Source organism: Drosophila innubila, assembly GCF_004354385.1.
Source record: "Drosophila innubila isolate TH190305 chromosome 3R unlocalized genomic scaffold, UK_Dinn_1.0 2_E_3R, whole genome shotgun sequence".
Lineage (NCBI taxonomy): Eukaryota > Metazoa > Arthropoda > Insecta > Diptera > Drosophilidae > Drosophila > Drosophila innubila.
The window spans coordinates 4,278,450-4,297,301 of record NW_022995380.1 but is presented as its reverse complement, the minus strand read 5'-3'; the positions used below and the strand labels follow the sequence as shown (position 1 = coordinate 4,297,301).

The window sequence follows — 18,852 nt, the reverse complement described above, 5'->3', positions numbered from 1 at the left end:
ATTTAATTTGTTCTAAGTGTGAAATTCCTAGCGCCCTAATTGAAGCGCGTAGACTGCTCGTCGGAACGGAAATGTAACCGGAAACGTGAAGCTTTCGCCAAATGTTGAAAAGGCAACAACGTAATCGTTTTTCCACGCTAAGAGCTTTTCATTTCTACAGTCCTACAATTACTGAGCACAGAAAAATAGAAACTGGCACACGAAGCAACTACAAAAAGGAAGTGTAAAATTGTGGCAGCAACACATGTCGCTGCCCCAACTTCGCTTCGGTTAGGTGTTTGTCAAACCGCTTGGAGTTCTAGGTCTCCTTGCAACAGACAACAAAAGCGAAGCACGTAATATAATAAAGAGATTTTCCATAGCATATAAAGCGGAGCTTGCTTTCACCGTCCATCAACGCATTGTGCACACATTCTCTAATAGAAATCGGTTTTAGCTGGGCAAAATATAATTGGCCCCGTATTTTACGAGGCTGTTCGCTACGTGGCAAATACATACATATGTTTTTACATACTCATATGTACATACATCCATCGTTTCATTTTGTCCATCAGTTGTACCTTGCCGTTTGGCTGTTTGGCTTATATACAGCAACAGTTTGTCGGCTCGTATTGTCTAGTTACCATAACAACAGAGACAGACTGAATAGACAATAAAATAGAGAAAGAGCGAGAGTTGTTAATTGTAATTAGCAATCTAAAATTACTTCATGGGCCTAACAGAGACAACTATCTATATGCAAAGCATTAAATAGGTTGAATATAATATTACAATAACTACAAGAATACAATTAAGCTTTAGTAAAAATGTGTCAATACGAACGCTGCAGTCGAGTGTCCTGAGATACCCCCAAAGTATTCGAATTCCGAATATGTTTTTTTTTTAGGAATTTTAAATAGAATGAATAAAACATCAAGAAACCAAATAAATAATAATTTAAAATAATTTATTAATTGGAAAATTTAACTTGAAAAAATTTTCAGGATACAAAAATTAGAAAAAATCTATTTCATTAATATACAAAAAATTAATAAAAAGATGGCAAAAATAACCAAGCTATTTTGAAATGAATGGTTGTTGTCATTTCTCTTTCTCTAAAATAAAATCTGAAAATTAGCAAAAATATTGAACAATGGAACGAAATTGTTCAAATTATTAGTATCCCGGATTTATTTTCCACTTTTTAATGGAATTTATATTATTTTCCTACGTTTTATTTCAATATTAAATACTTCCTATTATTTTGTATTCTTAGTTTTAATTTTTGACATTCATTTGGGGGAATCTAAAATTTGATGAGTAACAATTTTCTTGCTGAACGCGCCCTTTTTTTTATTTACCCAAATAAATAATATTCCCATATGCTTTTATTGCAGATATGTATATCTTAAAATATGTATTTCATATATTTAAATTAAAGTCTGCTGTTCGCCGTGTTGAACCTCTGAAATGCTTTGAATAAATTCATAAAACGTTATTTCAAAGGGTAACACAAAGAATACAGAAAGTAAGTTAACATATGGTGATTTTCTAATTGACCGCGCCTCGTAAATCTGTGCTTATGACGGGTTCATGAGTTTTCCCTTTTGAGAAAATAATTTACAATGAAATGAAATAAAATAAAAGACAAAATCAGCAAATTCCGGCTGCTCGCACATTAAATTTACATATGTTTCTAAGAGGTAAAGTCAGAGGCAGTCTCAGCTTCAGTTTCAGGCCCTCAAAATGGGGCGGGGCCAAGCTGGGGGCTTGTTTGCCCGACGTAGGATGGGGGTGTGGGGGTACTGGTCCGGAATGCTTAATGCGGCAATTGTTAAACCAAATGCAAATAGACGTTGCAGTTTGCAGACAACGTCTACGCCAGGCCGCGTGCCTAACATAAATCAGTTGCCGTTCTCTTTCTCTTTCTCGTTCTTTGTCTCTGTCTCCGTCTCTTTATCCGTCTCCATGGTGCACGCCTCCCTGTCGACAGTTAGTTTGGTAACGCGCTGGAGCGTTTTTATGGTTTGCATGTACAATTTCTTGGCCAATTCCTTGTCCTGGCCAGCCTCCGAAGTTGCCGCAATTTCGCAGTCACTGCAAGTAGCCAAGAAATGTTGCATACATAAAAAGGAAACAAAGTGGCGCTAATGCGGCAGCGGCACCAGCAGCAGCAGCAGCAGCCGGTTACGGAAATACCAACTCACTTGAAGTACTCTCCAGTTACTTGCTTCAGCTGGGGATCCGTTGCCAGTCGGATGGCGCTCTGGGCACCCTCGAATGCGTTCTTCATAAATAGCCACATCCATGGGTAGGTTATCACTTTAACGCAAATAGCCGACATTAGTGGTGAGCTGTATGCAAAAAGAATGCAAAAGTTAACTAATATAATTTCCATTGTAATTAAAACTCGAAAACAATTAATAGATTCCGTCCACACTGCAGTCGACTGGGAGATACTCTTAGTAAATTTTAAGTAGCATACTTTTAGGATCGATTAAAAATATATTTGTAAGCACAAACGTCTTATCACTACAAGGATTATTTATTTTTGCTGCGATTTTGTACATGTTTATTTGTTGTTCATAAACTTTACAATTTGCAGGACATTGTGCAGGCAATTACCTGCTGTGCAGTTTATACTGAGTATTAAAAGCCAACCAAGGGATAACAAGATTACAAAATGACAACGAGTTTTATTTGAAACTTGAAAACTTTGCAGCTTACCGTTAGAAATTTAAGTTAAAGACGAATTTTATACACTCTTGAAATTGAACAATTATATTCCATTCTAAAGGTTGAAATAAATTTATTTATCTACTGTTTATAATAAAACAAAGAAGGATAAAAATCAGAAATTTCTTGTTTCTTATTATTTGCTCTTTCTTTTTTTTAAATGAAATTTGTCATTTGATATTTATTAGCTGTGTTAGGGCTAACAAAGTTTGAGTTGGATTGGCCATTGTTAATCTCATGACAATGCGCTTGATCTTTAAAAGAATTTATATTCTCATTGCTTTAATTACTTTTTCAACAGTGGTGGCAAAACCAAAGCCCTTTTTTTTTGGGGAGAAGTGACCACCTACGTTTCCCATTTCATTCTCTGACTACGGTCAGCTTTAAGTATGCGTCTCTCTTTTCAGGGAGGATTACCAACTCGCGCTCAATTTGCTTAGCTGTCATTGCTGTTGCTGTTGTATGCTGTTTGTATCGTTGCTGCTGGTTTACAATGGTGCAGGTTCACCGACACTTGAACATGATAAAACGATAAATAAATAATTAATGCGTTTAACTTTTCCATTTACGCTTTTTCCGTGACTTGAGCATTAACTGCTTTTCATTTTCATTTTCATTCATTTCGTAGTACGGTACTGCAAACACACACACACGCACACACACATGCAGACACATAACCGCACACACATACACACACCTGCAGCCACACAAAAGCGTGTTAAAGTGTGCGTGCGTCTATCTGTCTGCTCCTCTCGTTGTTTTCTCTTTGACCTCCCTCTGTTGCCTCCCTCTGTTGGCGCATAAATGGTTCCATTCACCGTTGGCTAGAGTGTTGCAACGCTTTTGAAACTGCCCTTGCCACGACTATTATATCCTTTCCCTTGCCCCGCTATCGTTCCCTGCCTCGCTGTCCTGCCCTGCACTCCTAATTCTTTAGATGCATTTCTGAATCGCATTAAGCACCCGTAGGGCTTGCTGCATGAACCGCTAAGCCAGACAAAGTTCACGTCCATCGACCCAACCGAGAGCATCAGAAAACTGCAGATGATTACATGGAAATATTTGGTGTGAAAAGCACAACGGAAAACATACTCGTTTTAAATGGTTTCCCAATACCTGCTGAGCACTAATTCGCATTTCTGACTCAACTTTTCCACTCTTGTGGAATAATAGTAAGCATTTATTTAAATAATAGTATAATTCAATTCATTTTAATTAAGACTTTGATTCACCTGAAAGTTGGAAGGATAACTTTTGCATTTTGCACTTGCCAAGTAATGAAAATAATTACAAAAGTTAATTGCTTAATTGCAACGAAATTTTGAATGAAATATATCATGTAGACAGTGTAAAGCTTTTAATATATTCATTGTTGTCAAGTATTGAATATGCTCTTAATAATGAAAGTTTGTTTATCGCAAATAATATACTTTTTCTTTAGTTAAATTTTAAATTTTCTGTAAGTCATTTTTCTTAAAGCATTTGAAAGTGAAGTGAGCATTTCTATTTAAAAATTCCTATCATTGAAAAATTACTTCTTTAACGAGTATAAATACTTATATAATACTAATAACTTAAAAAAAAAAACACTCTACGAGGTTAAAGTCAAGTGACGAAAGCCTATTCATGCCCCAAAATTTCTGATATCCAATTTTGTGACGAACAATATTCCATTTAATATATAAATTTAAAACAAAATATATAAATTAAAAAATTAAATTACATTCTGCACCATGCGCAAAAAGATGGAGCTTCTTACTATATGTTTTTACGCAGTGCCGAATGTAATTTATTTTTTAAATTTATATTTTGGCGGGATTTAGCGCTTTCCCGCTAAACTAGCGGTTTTTTCAAAAAGTCGTAGAATAAACATTTCTTGATTTTCGAAAAGGAATTAGTCCCTGTATATATGGCTAGTCGCTATTCGCACCTTTTGTGCTGCTTTTGTCACTAGCGCGTACTGCCGTCCGCAGTGATAGGTAAAAAGGATCTATTTATATTTTGCGATTTTAAAATGTATTCAGAGTTGAATAAAATAGACAGCTGGTGGAAATCAGCAGAAACCTAGCAGTTGCCTGTCAATAAATAACAGCAAGAATGTGGCTGATTGACTGTTTGACTGGTTGGCTGAATGACTGACTGACAGGCAGCGTATTCTTTGGCTCTGCCAATGCCAAGCGCCTTGACCGCCGCAGGAGGAAATGATGGTGCAAACAACTGAACTCGATAGCAGATGGTCGAAGGAGGAGGAGAAGGAGTAAGAGGACAAACATGGAAAAGTGCAGAACATAGCTGACAGCTGTTTCAGCAGATACGAGCCTGCCAGACATTAAAGTAACGAAAGTCAAAGAGTTATCTTTCAGATGCTCTTGACGGCAGAGGGTGTTGTTTATGTGTATGTGTGTGTGTATATCTGAGTGTGTTTGAAGTATAACAAAAGTTCAGTTTGGCGCTACAAAGTCTGTAAATAGAAAATCTACTTGGAGAAGCAAAACATGTACAGAAAAAGTTGAAAACGCCGACAAGAACTGGGAGACGGAACGAGTTGGAGTGACTGAGTGAGTGCAAGCAGCCAATGGACAGGAAGTAAATGCATGCAAGGTACATCTATCTGTGTATATGTATAACAAGGAAGTAATACACATACATGCACACCTACTAACAGACATTTGTACTATATGTATTTGAGGTGAGGTGAACTCTAGGCCATCTTGTACACGTCCACTTTATGTTATATCCGCTGTTCATTTGCTGTTTTATTGCCGCAGCCTGAAGCCGTTTCTTGGTATATGGTATATATATTTGTGTGTGTGTGTGTGTGTGTGTGGCATGTTGCTCTGTTGTTCTTGGCGCTGCGCCTGGATCACGTGCCACGTGCCTATTGCCGATTTGCTGAGCCTCTGCCTCCGGCCCAGATACAGCGCCTGTCAAGGTGCTGCGTTTTATGTCCAAATGATTTGTACGCTTGCCCTGGTATTTGATTTCTTTTCTTTCATTGTTTCGCCTTTTGTCTCAACATGCAACATTGCAACACTGAGAAAAAAATTATTACGAATCATAATTAAAGAGTGGTTGAAGCTTTAAAAGGCAATTGTTAAATTCTGGAGCTTACAGTTGCTCAAGTAACTGGTTTCATAAATTTAAAAATTCCGCAACTTTATTTTGCTATATAAATATGCAATATAAGATGCTTATGATTCTTAGAACATGTTATATAAAAAAAAGGCATTTTTGAAAACAAAAAAAACTAAGGCTGTAAACCACCAGAACGTTATAAAAGGTTCGGTTCCCTGGCTCGAACCAGAGAGCAAGATTAAGGTTCGTTTCGTCAACCGGTTTATGTATACCCGGAACTTAAGGTTTACGCTCGACCCTTAGTTCAATTAAATACATAAAAATATTTTTATTGTTTTAAATTTATTTTGATTTTCTTAAACCAATTAAATATTTTGTTTAAATGAATTTGAATTTTGTACATAATCGAAATTAATTTAAAGATTTAAATATAACTTATTTATTTACGATTTTTATTCAAATAATTGCTAATTAGAAATTAGAAAAACATAAAATTTATGAAAGTATTTTTTTTTTATCGAACCGAACTATTTATTCGTTCGGTTAATAATTTAAATTTTCGGCTTGTCATTCGTTTCGGGTTTTCCAAAAACGGAACGGTTTTGCGAGGTTCGGTTCAAAACCGGTTTGCAGCCTTGAAAAAAATATACACGCCTTTTATTTTTTGTAAAAAAAAGTCTCACAAAGTTTTTCGGACTGTGTAGAATCTGTTACGCTCTTATGTCATTTTGCAAATTGTAATGACGCATGTTAACAATGTTTTCTCTTACGGTTTCGACCTGGTCTGGCATTGGCAATGCCAACTGGATACGATTTCAACATGTGTAGACATTACAATTTCGTGTCTATGATGGATTATGCTATTGTGGCTTCTGACAGCTCAACTTTTGTATGTGGCAAGTGTCCAACTGTACAGATGTCCAGATGTCCAGGCAGGCAGCATATTGAACCTACCGCCTGCCACATGGCATGTCATTTCACTCAACTATATTTCAATTATTGCCATTGAATTGTGTAATTTGTGGTGCGTGTCGTTGCACATACATATGTACATTAATGTAATACTTGTACAGGTGTGCTAAGTGAACTGAAGACTCCAATTACATTTGTTCATGATTTGGGATTATAATCTTTCTATACTTGCAAAGCTGTTAACAACCATAGAACGTCAGCAGCAGACATTCGCATAATGTTAGTGGAAAATTCTCTGACAATATTTAATACGAAAGTCTCTTTGAAAGCAATACAAATTAATACAATTGTTACAGAAAAATAATTCAGATTTATCATATTGCTGACAAACAGCGTCCTTTTTTAATTAATGTTAAATTTCAGACTCATCTTTAATGCGAATAATATTGAATAATTTTCAAGTTGTGCCTTAAACCATAAAATTACTGAATGGCAACATTGATGTCAAACAATAAATAAAAGTTTCTGGAATTTTTGAAAGTTGAGTTTCATTTGTCTTCATAATTTTATATGTGTTGACATTCTGACTATATGTATCAGCAGATTACCATATGACATTGTGAATGACTTCATTGGTTGAAAAATGAGTTTGATTTCGAGGCATCACAATGTGTGGCAATATCTAATTTATAACTGTCGGAAAGTTACAGATTTGCGATTGCCGCGCAAAACTTGGTCAGCCATAAATCTTGCATTAATTTTGCGATGGACTTGAAGAGAGGGACTCGAACTCGCGAGAAGACGCTTGTCATTTGAACTTGGATTGCTGACACAGCGGCGCCATCGCCAGCATTGGAGGCAACAACAATCACAGTCAGTCACAACAACAACAACAACACCACAGGGACATCAAAAACAAAGGATAGCAACAACTGTCAGCTGTGTGTGGCTAGGCAATAATTCAAAACCTCACGATCTAGGCAAAGTTGAGGACCCGAGTTGACCTCTTTGCAAGCCAAAGAAGTGGACAATTGTTAAGTGCTGGTCTCGGCTTTACACTTGCGGAACGAATCGCGACTCGTGCTTGGCATTTTAATTATAACATTTCACTTTTGTTGCATAAGCAGCTGTCGCAGCAACAACAACAGCAGCAACAACAGCACCATCAGTTGCAGCAGTGGCAAGAGAATATGTGTGTGTATATTTGTGGGCCTGAGAGTGTTGCAAATGGCACTCGATGCTCGATTATCTAAGCAGATGATGCTGAAGGGGGCGGAATTGTCATCATGAGTACTCGTAAGTTGCTAGCAGCTGATGTTGCTGTTGCTGACGTTGTTGCTGTTACAGTTGCAGCTTGTAGTCATTTTGTTCTGCCGCAATTTGCAACTGTTTGTCGTGTTTGCACGTCCTTTTCTGTGTATTGTGCAAATTTAGTTTTTTTTTTCTACATATACGCAATATATATGTATGTATGTATATCTGTTATATGTATAGCTAGATAAACGGGTAAGGGGGTAGGGGAGGGTACATGCTGTTGGCCAATTTGCATGCAGAGGCTTTAAGCTCTTGTCATCATTCTCCTCTTCCTATGCCAACTCTCGCTCCCTCTCGCTTCCTCACTCTCCCTCTCAACAGTGCTGACTGCAGTTACTGTCCTTGACAGGCATCCTAATGGATTTCAGTTTGTTTGCCTTTCATACCGATTGTGAAATGCCAGCAATGGAAAGCAAAAGATGACCAACAAAAGCACAATTTTAAAGCACTTTAATTCTAGCGATAAGTTTTTTGAATAATGGGTCAGAAAACATGAGTTTTATCCATATATTCTTCTGTATTCTACATTTAAAAATAAAAGACAAAAGTTACAGAAAATTATTTTACTAGGAATTGATTTTAGAACTATGGTTTCTTGGTGAAAATATCTTAGAATTGATCATAGATTACGAATATGGGTTAAATTTGTGAATTTTTTTGGCCCATACAAATGCACTATATATAATCTAAAAAGTTTTTAACCTAAATTCGTAATTTACGGTCAATTCTAAGATATTCTAAATAAATTCCTAGTCCCCGCTTTTTGATTTGAAAAGTTGTGTGTTTTTAGTCCTTGCATGGATAATTATGTTTTAGGGACAATTGATCGTTGATTTCGAAAGTTCTGATCCAAGCAAGGGCTTTGATACCTATCCTGTCAGGATCGGACTAAAGATACCAAAAATGCATGCTAAAAATAAAAAATTTTTTTTTTTTTTTTAACCCCAAAAGTGGGGACTGCGAATTGATTTTAGAACTATGGTTTCTTGGGGAAAAGATCTATGAATTGACCGTAGACTACGCATTTGTATTATGATTTTTAAATTTTTTTTGCCCACACAAATCGATACACCCTATATAACTTGATCTGATCAGATAGTCGTAGCAAATCTTTCATATTAGCTGTCTATATTGCTAGTCGCCTTTCGCAACCTTCGTGCTGCTTTCGTCACTAGCGCGAACTGCCGTCAGCAGTGATTACCTCTGATGAAAAAAAATAAAAGTGCATATTGCTATTCTTAACATAACTACTGAAGAACTGCTTTTAGAATCTATCTAGTTTTTTTTCTCTAAATTTTTAAAAATTAAATTATTACTTTAAACGGTCTGTAATCAGCAAAAAAAACCTACTCCCTAATGACTTTAACCACAAATTTCAAAATAATATTAATTATGAGAATGCAACCTGCTTAGATCGACCTTAGACTCGGCGGCTTTTGACTCAGCTCTTAGGTCAATCGGCTCTCGAGGTATTTCATTTTGAAATCTTTAATTACATTAGCATTTGGCCCTCGGTACTTGATGATACCTTGATGCGATGCCAAGTGGCGGGTTGCGACCAGGACACAGGCGACTTTTGATGGCAACAACGTGACCCAAAGCCAACAGTGGGTCACGCCCACTGACCACCGCCCACCGCCCGCGACAGAGCACGCTAAGCCAAATGAAAGTGCAAAAAGTTTTTAGCGCTGCAGCGAAATGAGCTTAAAAATTTAGTTGCCGTTTCAGTTTCAGTTTTGGTTGCAGTTGCAGTTGCACTTAGGACTGAGTGCAACTTTTGGGCTTATGTTTTTGATTTCAATTTTAGTTTGTGGCTGTGGATTGGTCTCGTTACTTACTTGCGCAGGTGTCTGGTGCCTCTCACAAGTCCAGGCGTACAGCAGTTGACCGTAACCGGGGTATCTGTGGGGAAATCGGAGCGATATTAAAACTAGTCGGAAAGGCTATGGTCGACATCCCGACCAGAGGATACCCGTTACTTATTTCAAAATATATTTAAGTACTTTATAGAAATTACTACTTATTAAAAAAAAAAAAAAAAAAACTACTTATTTAAAACTACTGCATACTTTTAGGTGCTTGCATTGTATTAATTATTAATAACTTTGGTTAGCTATTACTGCCGTTCTACTCGTCCGATCTAGATGAGATTCAGTGGAATAATAGATAATTTTAATAGATAAAGTTAATTACCATAAAAAACGTATTATCTAAAAAACTGACGGACGGTCAGATGTACAGACACATATGGCAATATCGACTCGGCTGTTGATGCTAATCAAGAATATATATACTTTATAGGGTCGGAGATGACTCCATCTCCCTGTTACATACATTCCAACGAACACAACATACCCTTTTCTTATTTTTTAAGTAACGGGTATAAATAGAAAAACTGTGGCACGCTCGAATTAAACATTTCAATAATTTACAGAGAAAGTTTTCAATTTCCACAATTTCCACAAGTGGCGGCACTGATCCCCCCGTGGCCCACTTACCTTTGAGTTCTCTGGCCAGCCAGCGTGTGGCCAAAATCACTGCCAACTTGGAGTGGGCGAAGGCGTCGCGTGCATGGAACTTGACCGCCCAAGTGCCCACATTTAGGGGATCGTCGAAATCGATTTTGGCCGCCTGATGGGCGTGTGCCGACACAAACACAATCCTGCCCTGCTCCGACCGTTTGAAGTGTGGCAGCAAAAGCTGTGTCAGCAGAAAAGGCGCCAAATAGTTCACCTGACAATGCTGCTCGAAGCCATCCGCAGTGTTCACCCGGGTGTCGCCAAACACAACACCCGCATTGTTCACCAACACATCTATGTGGTCAAATTCGGCCATCAGTCGACTGGCAAACTGCTGCACGCTGCGCAGAGAGCACAGATCCAGTTGACGTGCCTCCACGAAGTAGCGGTCCGCCGGATTAATGTTGTCGCCACTCGAGGTCGGAGTGTGGCAGCCCAGCTCCCGCTTGATAATGGCCGCGGCACGTTCCCCGGCCTTCATGTTGCGACAGGCAAGGATAATGCGACCTCCCCGCGCCCCCAGCGCCTTGGCAATCTCAAAGCCAATGCCGCTGTTGCCTCCAGTAACCACGACAATTTGCTCCTTGATTTGATTATCGTTGGGACAGCGCTGGCCGCTCATTATGGTTCTGCAATGCGGGCAATGCAAAGTTATATAGAGAAGTACACTGGCAGAAGCTACCTAATCATAGAGAACTGTGGGCGTGGGCGTGGCAGCCTCCTAATGATGTGCAACTGTCATTCGACCTAGAGCGTGGTGCCCGCCGGTGTTATCTAACTCATTGATAGGCGTCAATAAAATCAGTTAGTTCATTGGCATACACAGATGAATAATTATGATTATCGATATAACATACGTTTATAAATCAAGCTTTGACTTTAGGATACAGAGCTTTTATCGTTATAAAATCATTACATTGAGATAGATAATATCTAAAAATGTAGATAACATTGCAGGTTAAAAGATTCGTTTGACTTTAACAACTTTTCCTTCTAAAATATATTGATTTTGACTTGAGAAAGATATCATTATAATTCAAGGTATCAAGGTATCGAAATACAGGTTTAAGTTATGGTTTAGGTTATGTTTTTATTTTGGTTTTCGATTGCCTTTGTACATCGGTTTAGTAAGTATATCTGATTATTTGAATGTTTGGCTCTCGAAATACCTTTTGGATTTCGGTTCAGAAAAATAGAAAAATTATTTAAGAAATGTTAAAAAGGTGTTAGTATATAAACAAAAATTCTTTGAATTTAAAAAACTTTAAAACTATTTAATAAACTTTAAAATAAAAATTTATTTTCAAAACAGCATAATTGTTTTCAGTTCCGAATACTTTATGGCATATCTTTAAGAAACTGACACATTTACATCTCTTTTCATAGATTTAACCACTTGTCAACTGATATGAAGTTAATTTTGTTGCTTGTTGGAGTAACTTTCGAATTTGTACTTTATGACCTTCCACTTCATTGGTTGACACTTATTTGGCACTTGGCTCCTACATCCTCCCAAGCACTTGCCACATTTCTGAATTCATTTGCCAATCGCATTTACTTTTAGCAAACTTGAGAAAATCCACTTTACAAATATTTTCAACAGCTTTTGGCACTTGCCGCAGTTGTCAGTTGCCACTTGCTACATATTGCAATTGCAGCAGCACATTGCTCAATGCCACGCCCCCATTTCCGGTACCGGTCCCCCTTCCCTCTTCCGCCCTTCCGCCTTCCACTGTCACTGTCACTGTCACTGCCTTATACAACTTACACCTGCAACTGGCGCAGGCCACAAAAACCGCGACACTCAAAGCGCAACGCGCAAAAATAATCTTTAGATATTACATATTATCCGAGCACTCTTTGCGGCACAGTTGGCGGCACAGTGTGGCACAGGGATGAACTGGCATAGGGTTGAAAGGGGAGATGGATAGAAGTCTTCGCCCTCTTTATGAAATCCACTTAAAAAGTTTCGAATAAAGCGAGTTTTTACTTTGTCGCGACATTTATATATGTATATATATACGTGTCCGACAAAAGTTTGCTGCGTCTGGGTGTCCGGGTGACCGGATGTCCACATCTTATCGTTAGTGCTACGCTTTTCCGCTTTGCCGTAGTTGACTCATGAAAATGTATGAGCTGCCTGTGCCTCCCCGCACTCCTGTCACTCCTCTTCACACTCACCGCACTGTAATCACAATTCCAACAGCAAGGGCCGCTATGGTGGGCCACCAGGTTGAGAAGGGATCAGCCTGCTCAAATATGGTCAGCAGGCGCTCCATGATGACGATATGCGTAAGTTTATGTATGGATGCTTGTCTGCTTGTAGGCAATTTCAAGACTGTCACTTTCCGCTTATTGATGCACGAATGAGAATGTGGATATATGTATGTATGTCTGTACGTTGTGGTTGCCACCCGCTGCACTGCTCTGCACGACCCGCGATCTCAAACTGAACTGTAATCATAATAATAAATATACATAAATTCTCATTGCGTGCACCCACATCCCGGTCTGCTTCAGCCTCAGCATGAGCCTCAACCTTTGTTCCAGTGTTGCCAAGTCAGCTTTTTTCCCGTCAAATCTGACGTTTTTTGAATGACGGGAATTCTAGCTAGTTACAATTTCTTTGTTGGCTTTTAGAAAATTCCTTAGATAGTTGTTGCAATAATATCAGTAAATAACTTAAGATGCCCAATATGCAATATAAACAAAAGAAAAAAACGAGAGAGGCCTGGATGCGTTATGCCTCATTTACGAATTGGCTATCTCTTGATCCAGGGACTTGAATAATAGCAAAAACCACTAAAAATTATAATGGCTGTTTATCTAGATTTTTATTGAAAATTGTTTAGCTTTATTCAATATTAACAATTTTTTTTTTAATTAATATAGCTTTTTCCGACATTGAACAGTTGGCTGGTGTAACTGCTCTAGTCCCTACAATCTGTAAAACTCTGGCACACTCATACACGGATTTCCATGGCGACACAAGATGCGGCCGACAATTGAATTTAAATGGCTGCCCCGTTCCGGCATATTTTCAATTTACATAAATGCTTGTTGCTCGGCATTTAAATGAGCGTTAGACAGAGACAGATTAATCTGTGAAACAGAGCGCAAGGGAGAGAGAGAGAAAGAGAGAGTGAGAACGAGAACGAGAGTTACATAGTCCCAGGGTTGCTAAGCACCTGTCGCCGCTTTTTAGGTTAGGTGTGAATTTGCCCAGGCCGCGAAAAAAATTTCCTCGCTATTTAAACGCGCTTTTCCATATTTAATTTGGTTTTTAACTTCGTTTATTTATTTATTTCTCCTCACTTCTTTTTGGTGGTTTTACGCATTCAGTTTGCATATTTTTCGCGTCTGCTGGCTAATTTAATTTATTTAATTCATTTGTGGCATACCAATTTTAATGACATTTAACAACTGCTTCAGCTTTTGGATGCGGCTCTTGACACGGATGCGGCATTACGACACAGTTCTGAGGTGAAATAAAATTTTAAGGCAATCAGAGGTTTATTAATTTTCAATCTGATGTGATTTTTGGAGTACATTATATATTGCTTATTTTCATCTCTTAATTGGCTATCGAGAAATAAAGTTAAGGATTTAAAAATACATAATAACGAATTCAAATCTGATTATAAGCGTAACTTAATACACAAGTAACAGAATATATTGTATTTGTTGAAATTTACGTAACAAAGAGAAGAAGGCATCTCGGACCCTATAAAGTATATACATATATTAGGGTGTATCGAATTTTTTCACAAAAAATGGTACCTATATTCACAGACGTATTCCGCAAGAAACAATAGTTATAAAATCAATGAATAGTTGAGTTGAGTTTTGAGTTGATAAAATTTGAGTTTTTTGTCCTGGCATGGACGAAAATTATGCTTTAAGGACAATTGGTCCTTAAATTCTATGAAAGTCCTGCTTGTCAGGATCGGACAAAAAACACTAAAACTACGCTTAAAATAAAAAGGTAAAATCTTTAAAAACAATGAATTTTCAACTCAAAAAGTGAGGATTACACAGAATAAAATTAAAATTTAGTTCGAATGAACTCAAACTAAGTAATACCTATTTCAAGAAAATTACATATGTATATACATATATATGTTAATTCAAGTATACACGATTTTGATTTAAGTTTGCAATATACTTAAATCAAGTATCATGTTTATATTTTAACATATTTTTGTACTCAGTTTCTGAATATTAAAAACTTGGACCAAGTTTGAAATGTACATAAATCAAGTACGTTTTAAAACTGTTTTAAGTTTAAAAATACTTAAATACTTAAATTTCGCTCTTAAAATATCGTACTTGAATTTAGATCGAAATCCTCGATTTCAGTATTTTTATTCTTAGTGAGAAATCAAGTTCGAAAAGGGGCGCTTTAAGTACGAAATACTTGATTTTTTCCTCTGTGTAGGAACTGATTTTAGAACTACGATTTAGAAATTTTAGTAATATATATTCTTGATCTGCATCCGCAAGAGTCGATATAGCCATGCCCGGCTCGTTCCGCCCCCGAAAATCGCGGAAAATTAACGCACTAATTGGTTGGTAATTAAAATTATCTGTTATTGTTATCTATTCTAATCGCAAAATCGGTTAGCAATATCGGCAGTAATAGCTATTTTATTTTTTTAATAGATAAGCGTTGAATCCGTCCAATGCATAAAAATATCACACAATGGGAAAACCAATTCTCATGCTATACCCAATAGGACTTACCCGTACTATGTACGCCGTACATGCTTGTTTTGTTCTACATATTTTCAGTTAAGTGCACCCTTTGTTGCTCCAATTAAATTTAATCAATTCGCTCGAACTACTTACTTATGTATTTATATGCAAGTGTGTATTCTCTGATTTACTTGTAGTATTTACTTGCTGACCCCTATAACGAGCGCCCATTCAATCACTGCCAGTTGGAGTAGCTCGCATCCAGCACTTCCATTTCCGGCTATCCAATTGACGGCTTCAATAAGGGCGCGTGAGATGCGTCCCAGGCGCATCCAGAACCTATTCCAGACCCCGATCAGCCCCCTCACAACTCAACTCGAGCAGACACAGCACTTTAATGGTGCTGGGTATAAAGAATGAAATTACATGAGCAGATAGAATTTTAAATATTTCTTGTTTGCTTTTATTTTGTTCTTTAATTTAACATTTGTTCATTTTACATACTCGTATCGCTGATGGCGCCTATTGGTTTTTGCGCTGCATTTCGTTTTCGTTTAGTGTTGCTTTCTTTTTAGCTTAGTCATTCGCTTTAGTTAGTTTGCTTTTGCTCAGACAGTTTGTTAATATTTAATGCTAATTGCTAAATTGTTTTGGATATACTGCATTGATGTGCGATTGGATGTGATGTGATGTGATATGATGTGGTGTGTGTACTGTATGTGTGTGTGTGGGAATATTCGAAAGACTTTCTTGGAACTTGTTTACTTATGCGTTTTTCAGTGTTTCTTTTTCTTATATTGTAAATGTGCCTGTGTTGTCAATGCTTTCGATTTCTTTTAGTTGATAAACGAGTAGTTAAGTACATATTTTTCTTTTGTATTTCGAATGCTGAGTAGTTCCTTTTTTTCTCCTATTTACAATCGGTTTCTAAAATCATTGAATCGATTTAATTTGATTTGATTTGATAACAGAGCAAAAGATTCAATTAATTTAATTACACAATTCACAGAACCATTTAAGAATTTAGCTAGTACTTTATCATATTTACTGATCTGATGTGTTCAGCTCTATACTTTAATTTGCCATTGCACATGAATGACTTCATTTTTGCTGACAAAGAATCTTAGTTTTGTTTCAGCCATCAGTCGATGTGACATAGCAGTTGTCTATTTTTCGGTTTTTACTGTACTGTACAACTTTGCCAATATAAAATACTACAAATAAAGTAGCTAAAAATGCGTTGGCGTCTGTTTAGTGTCTTTTATATTTGATAGAGGTAACCACAGCATCCATTGCAAATAAAAATAGTTTGAGGAACACATCATATTGTAATTAATATGTAATCTCTAATCAAAGTGCCATTATCTGAGTTTCTTTTTAAAAATAGTATCACTAACAAGCCTTCTGCTAACTTTGTTGTTCAGATTGATTTGTAAAGCTATTGAAACGAGTCTTAAAGGAGAAAGATATGACGTACATACAAAACAAATCTAAACGGTTTGAATTTGGAGTGATATAGTAGTAGATGTTTCTATTAAGACCAATGTCATTATACTAAAAGATTCAAGCTGCTTAAACAAGTCTATTCAGTTGGCTTTATTTTAGTTGCAGCTATTTAAAGTATGATCTTTTAATTCTCTAATTATAAAGTTAAACTTTCGTTTGGTCAATTGTGTGTATATATAAATTTTATATATATAAGCATAGAATTTTAATTATAATTATTTCGATTTAGATGTAAATTCAGAATGCAAACATCTTTCGATTCCTTTGATCTAGCATTAAATAATTTACAATTTTTAGTTTTTTGTTTGCTGTCTACTTAAATGCTATTGTCAGAAGGTTCGCCCTCCTCTGCAATCCCCCGCCAAGGCAATGAATCTTCTTCCCATCTATCAAATAATGAAATGCGTATAAAAAACACCCTTCAGTATTTACAATTGATAAAAAATTGTGAAAACTATTAGAGAGCACTACATTTGAGAATTGCTATGTAATTTCGCAATTATTTATATTTGCTTTGTGTGGGATATTTGAAATTTGTTAGGCAACATTTTGATGTCGTTGACAGCTGACGATAGTTATTAAAAATGTATTTATTGATATTGCAATTTGCGCTATAAATATTTTGGAATCTCTGCGTTTTGAATGTGCCAAATACAAGTACTATCTATTTATTTATTCATACTATACGTATCTTTTATGTTTGCGTTGCAATCAATAACATGTCAGCACAGTCAGATCTATTAGTTTTAACTACGTTATATGGTCTGTGTATATGGTTTGGACAATTACGTGTGTCACTGTTAGTATCTGCGTCTCAATGTGTGTGTGTGTGTGTGGATTTATATTTTAATACTACATCCATGTTGTGGTTCATCTATATACAAATTGTCCCATTTTCAGTTCCGTTGAATTAGACTGCAGCATTTCTCGTTTCGCTGCTGGCATTTTGGTGTTTTAGCTGTTTGGTTGTTTAGTTGTTGGGTTTGGTTGGGTTGTTGTTGTCGGGATGCGCAGCTTTTAAGTGGCCGATATGAGGGTCAAATAATCTGAAAATATATATGCGAGCAAATATGAAAATTCGATTAGCGGCTTTCCATTGTGTGTGTGCACTTGTAAATCATTCAAACAGCCAATTGATAGCTAACATTCCTTTTTAGATTCCCAAGTGGTTTTTCGGGTCACCGAAATAGCGAATATCGCAAAATGTCATGAGTTCAAAATGTAATCTATTAAGTGCAGTTTGGAATGACAGATCAATGAATTCTGTGTCTATCAGAATTTAATAACTATAATTTAATATGCAAGTGAAAATCAGAAGCATACTTAAAGTAGGCAATTCATAAAATCTAAATAATTAGTGGTCAACGAACATACTGCGTAAACTAGAATTAATTGTAAATAAAACTATTAAAAATAGGAAAACTTACTCCGATACTGTTCTTCTACCTTTCTTCTTATTTTTATTTATTTTTTTATTTTTTATTGATTTGCCTCTTACAATTTACTTGTATACTATTTAGTTAATTTATGAAAATTCTAGAGCATATAATTAACTCATACAGTTAAATTTTATCATGTATAAGTTTTCGCATTTACTTTATCTATTTAGTTAATTTATGAAAGTTCTAGAGCATATAATTAGCTCATACAGTTAAATTTTATCATGTATAAATTTTCGCATTTACTTTATCTTATAAGTTTGCTCATTGTCCTTACATAATATATGTATTAACATATTAGCCATTAGCCCTTTATGCCTGCTTTTGGTAGGCCCCATTTTGCATAATGTGCCATTCAGTTATTTGTTATTACCTCAAAGAGCCCTCCATTAATCCACAATGTGTAATTTACGTGGCAGTGCACTAACAATGGCCATAACCGTCAACAAATCAATCGATTTTAATAGACATACACTCTCGATACTCTATCGACAAATTGCTTTAGGCACAACTCTTTTGAATAATGCGAATGAGCAGCTAACAGACTCATTTATTTCTTTATATTGAATAAATTATTTATTAGTTTAACAGAAAAAGGATGCAGCTAAAGATTTTGAAATATTATTCATTCAGACCAGCGAATCTAAATGTGGTTGTCTAAAAACATCAGTAGAATC

General features: G+C 36.4%; 2 protein-coding genes across 2 annotated transcripts in view; both read right to left on the bottom strand.

The window, feature by feature from the left end:
- Window positions 1-1,248: 1,248 nt before the first annotated feature.
- LOC117790955 (retinol dehydrogenase 13) lies at window positions 1,249-12,814 on the bottom strand. The gene is made up of 5 exons (XM_034630573.1): window positions 12,717-12,814; window positions 10,515-11,164; window positions 9,855-9,918; window positions 2,187-2,333; window positions 1,249-2,076 (listed from the first exon to the last, which is right to left on the bottom strand). Exons 1-5 carry the CDS (start codon window positions 12,812-12,814, stop codon window positions 1,884-1,886), a joined length of 1,152 nt encoding a protein of 383 aa, XP_034486464.1. The 3' UTR covers window positions 1,249-1,883.
- A 2,865-nt stretch (window positions 12,815-15,679) lies between these two features.
- LOC117791756 (patj homolog) overlaps window positions 15,680-18,852 on the bottom strand; it is a 28,119-nt gene continuing 24,946 nt past the window's right edge. The window contains exon 4 of the mRNA XM_034631629.1: window positions 15,680-17,782. The gene's annotated coding sequence lies outside the window, so the exon portion shown is untranslated. The remainder of the gene's footprint in view (window positions 17,783-18,852) is intronic.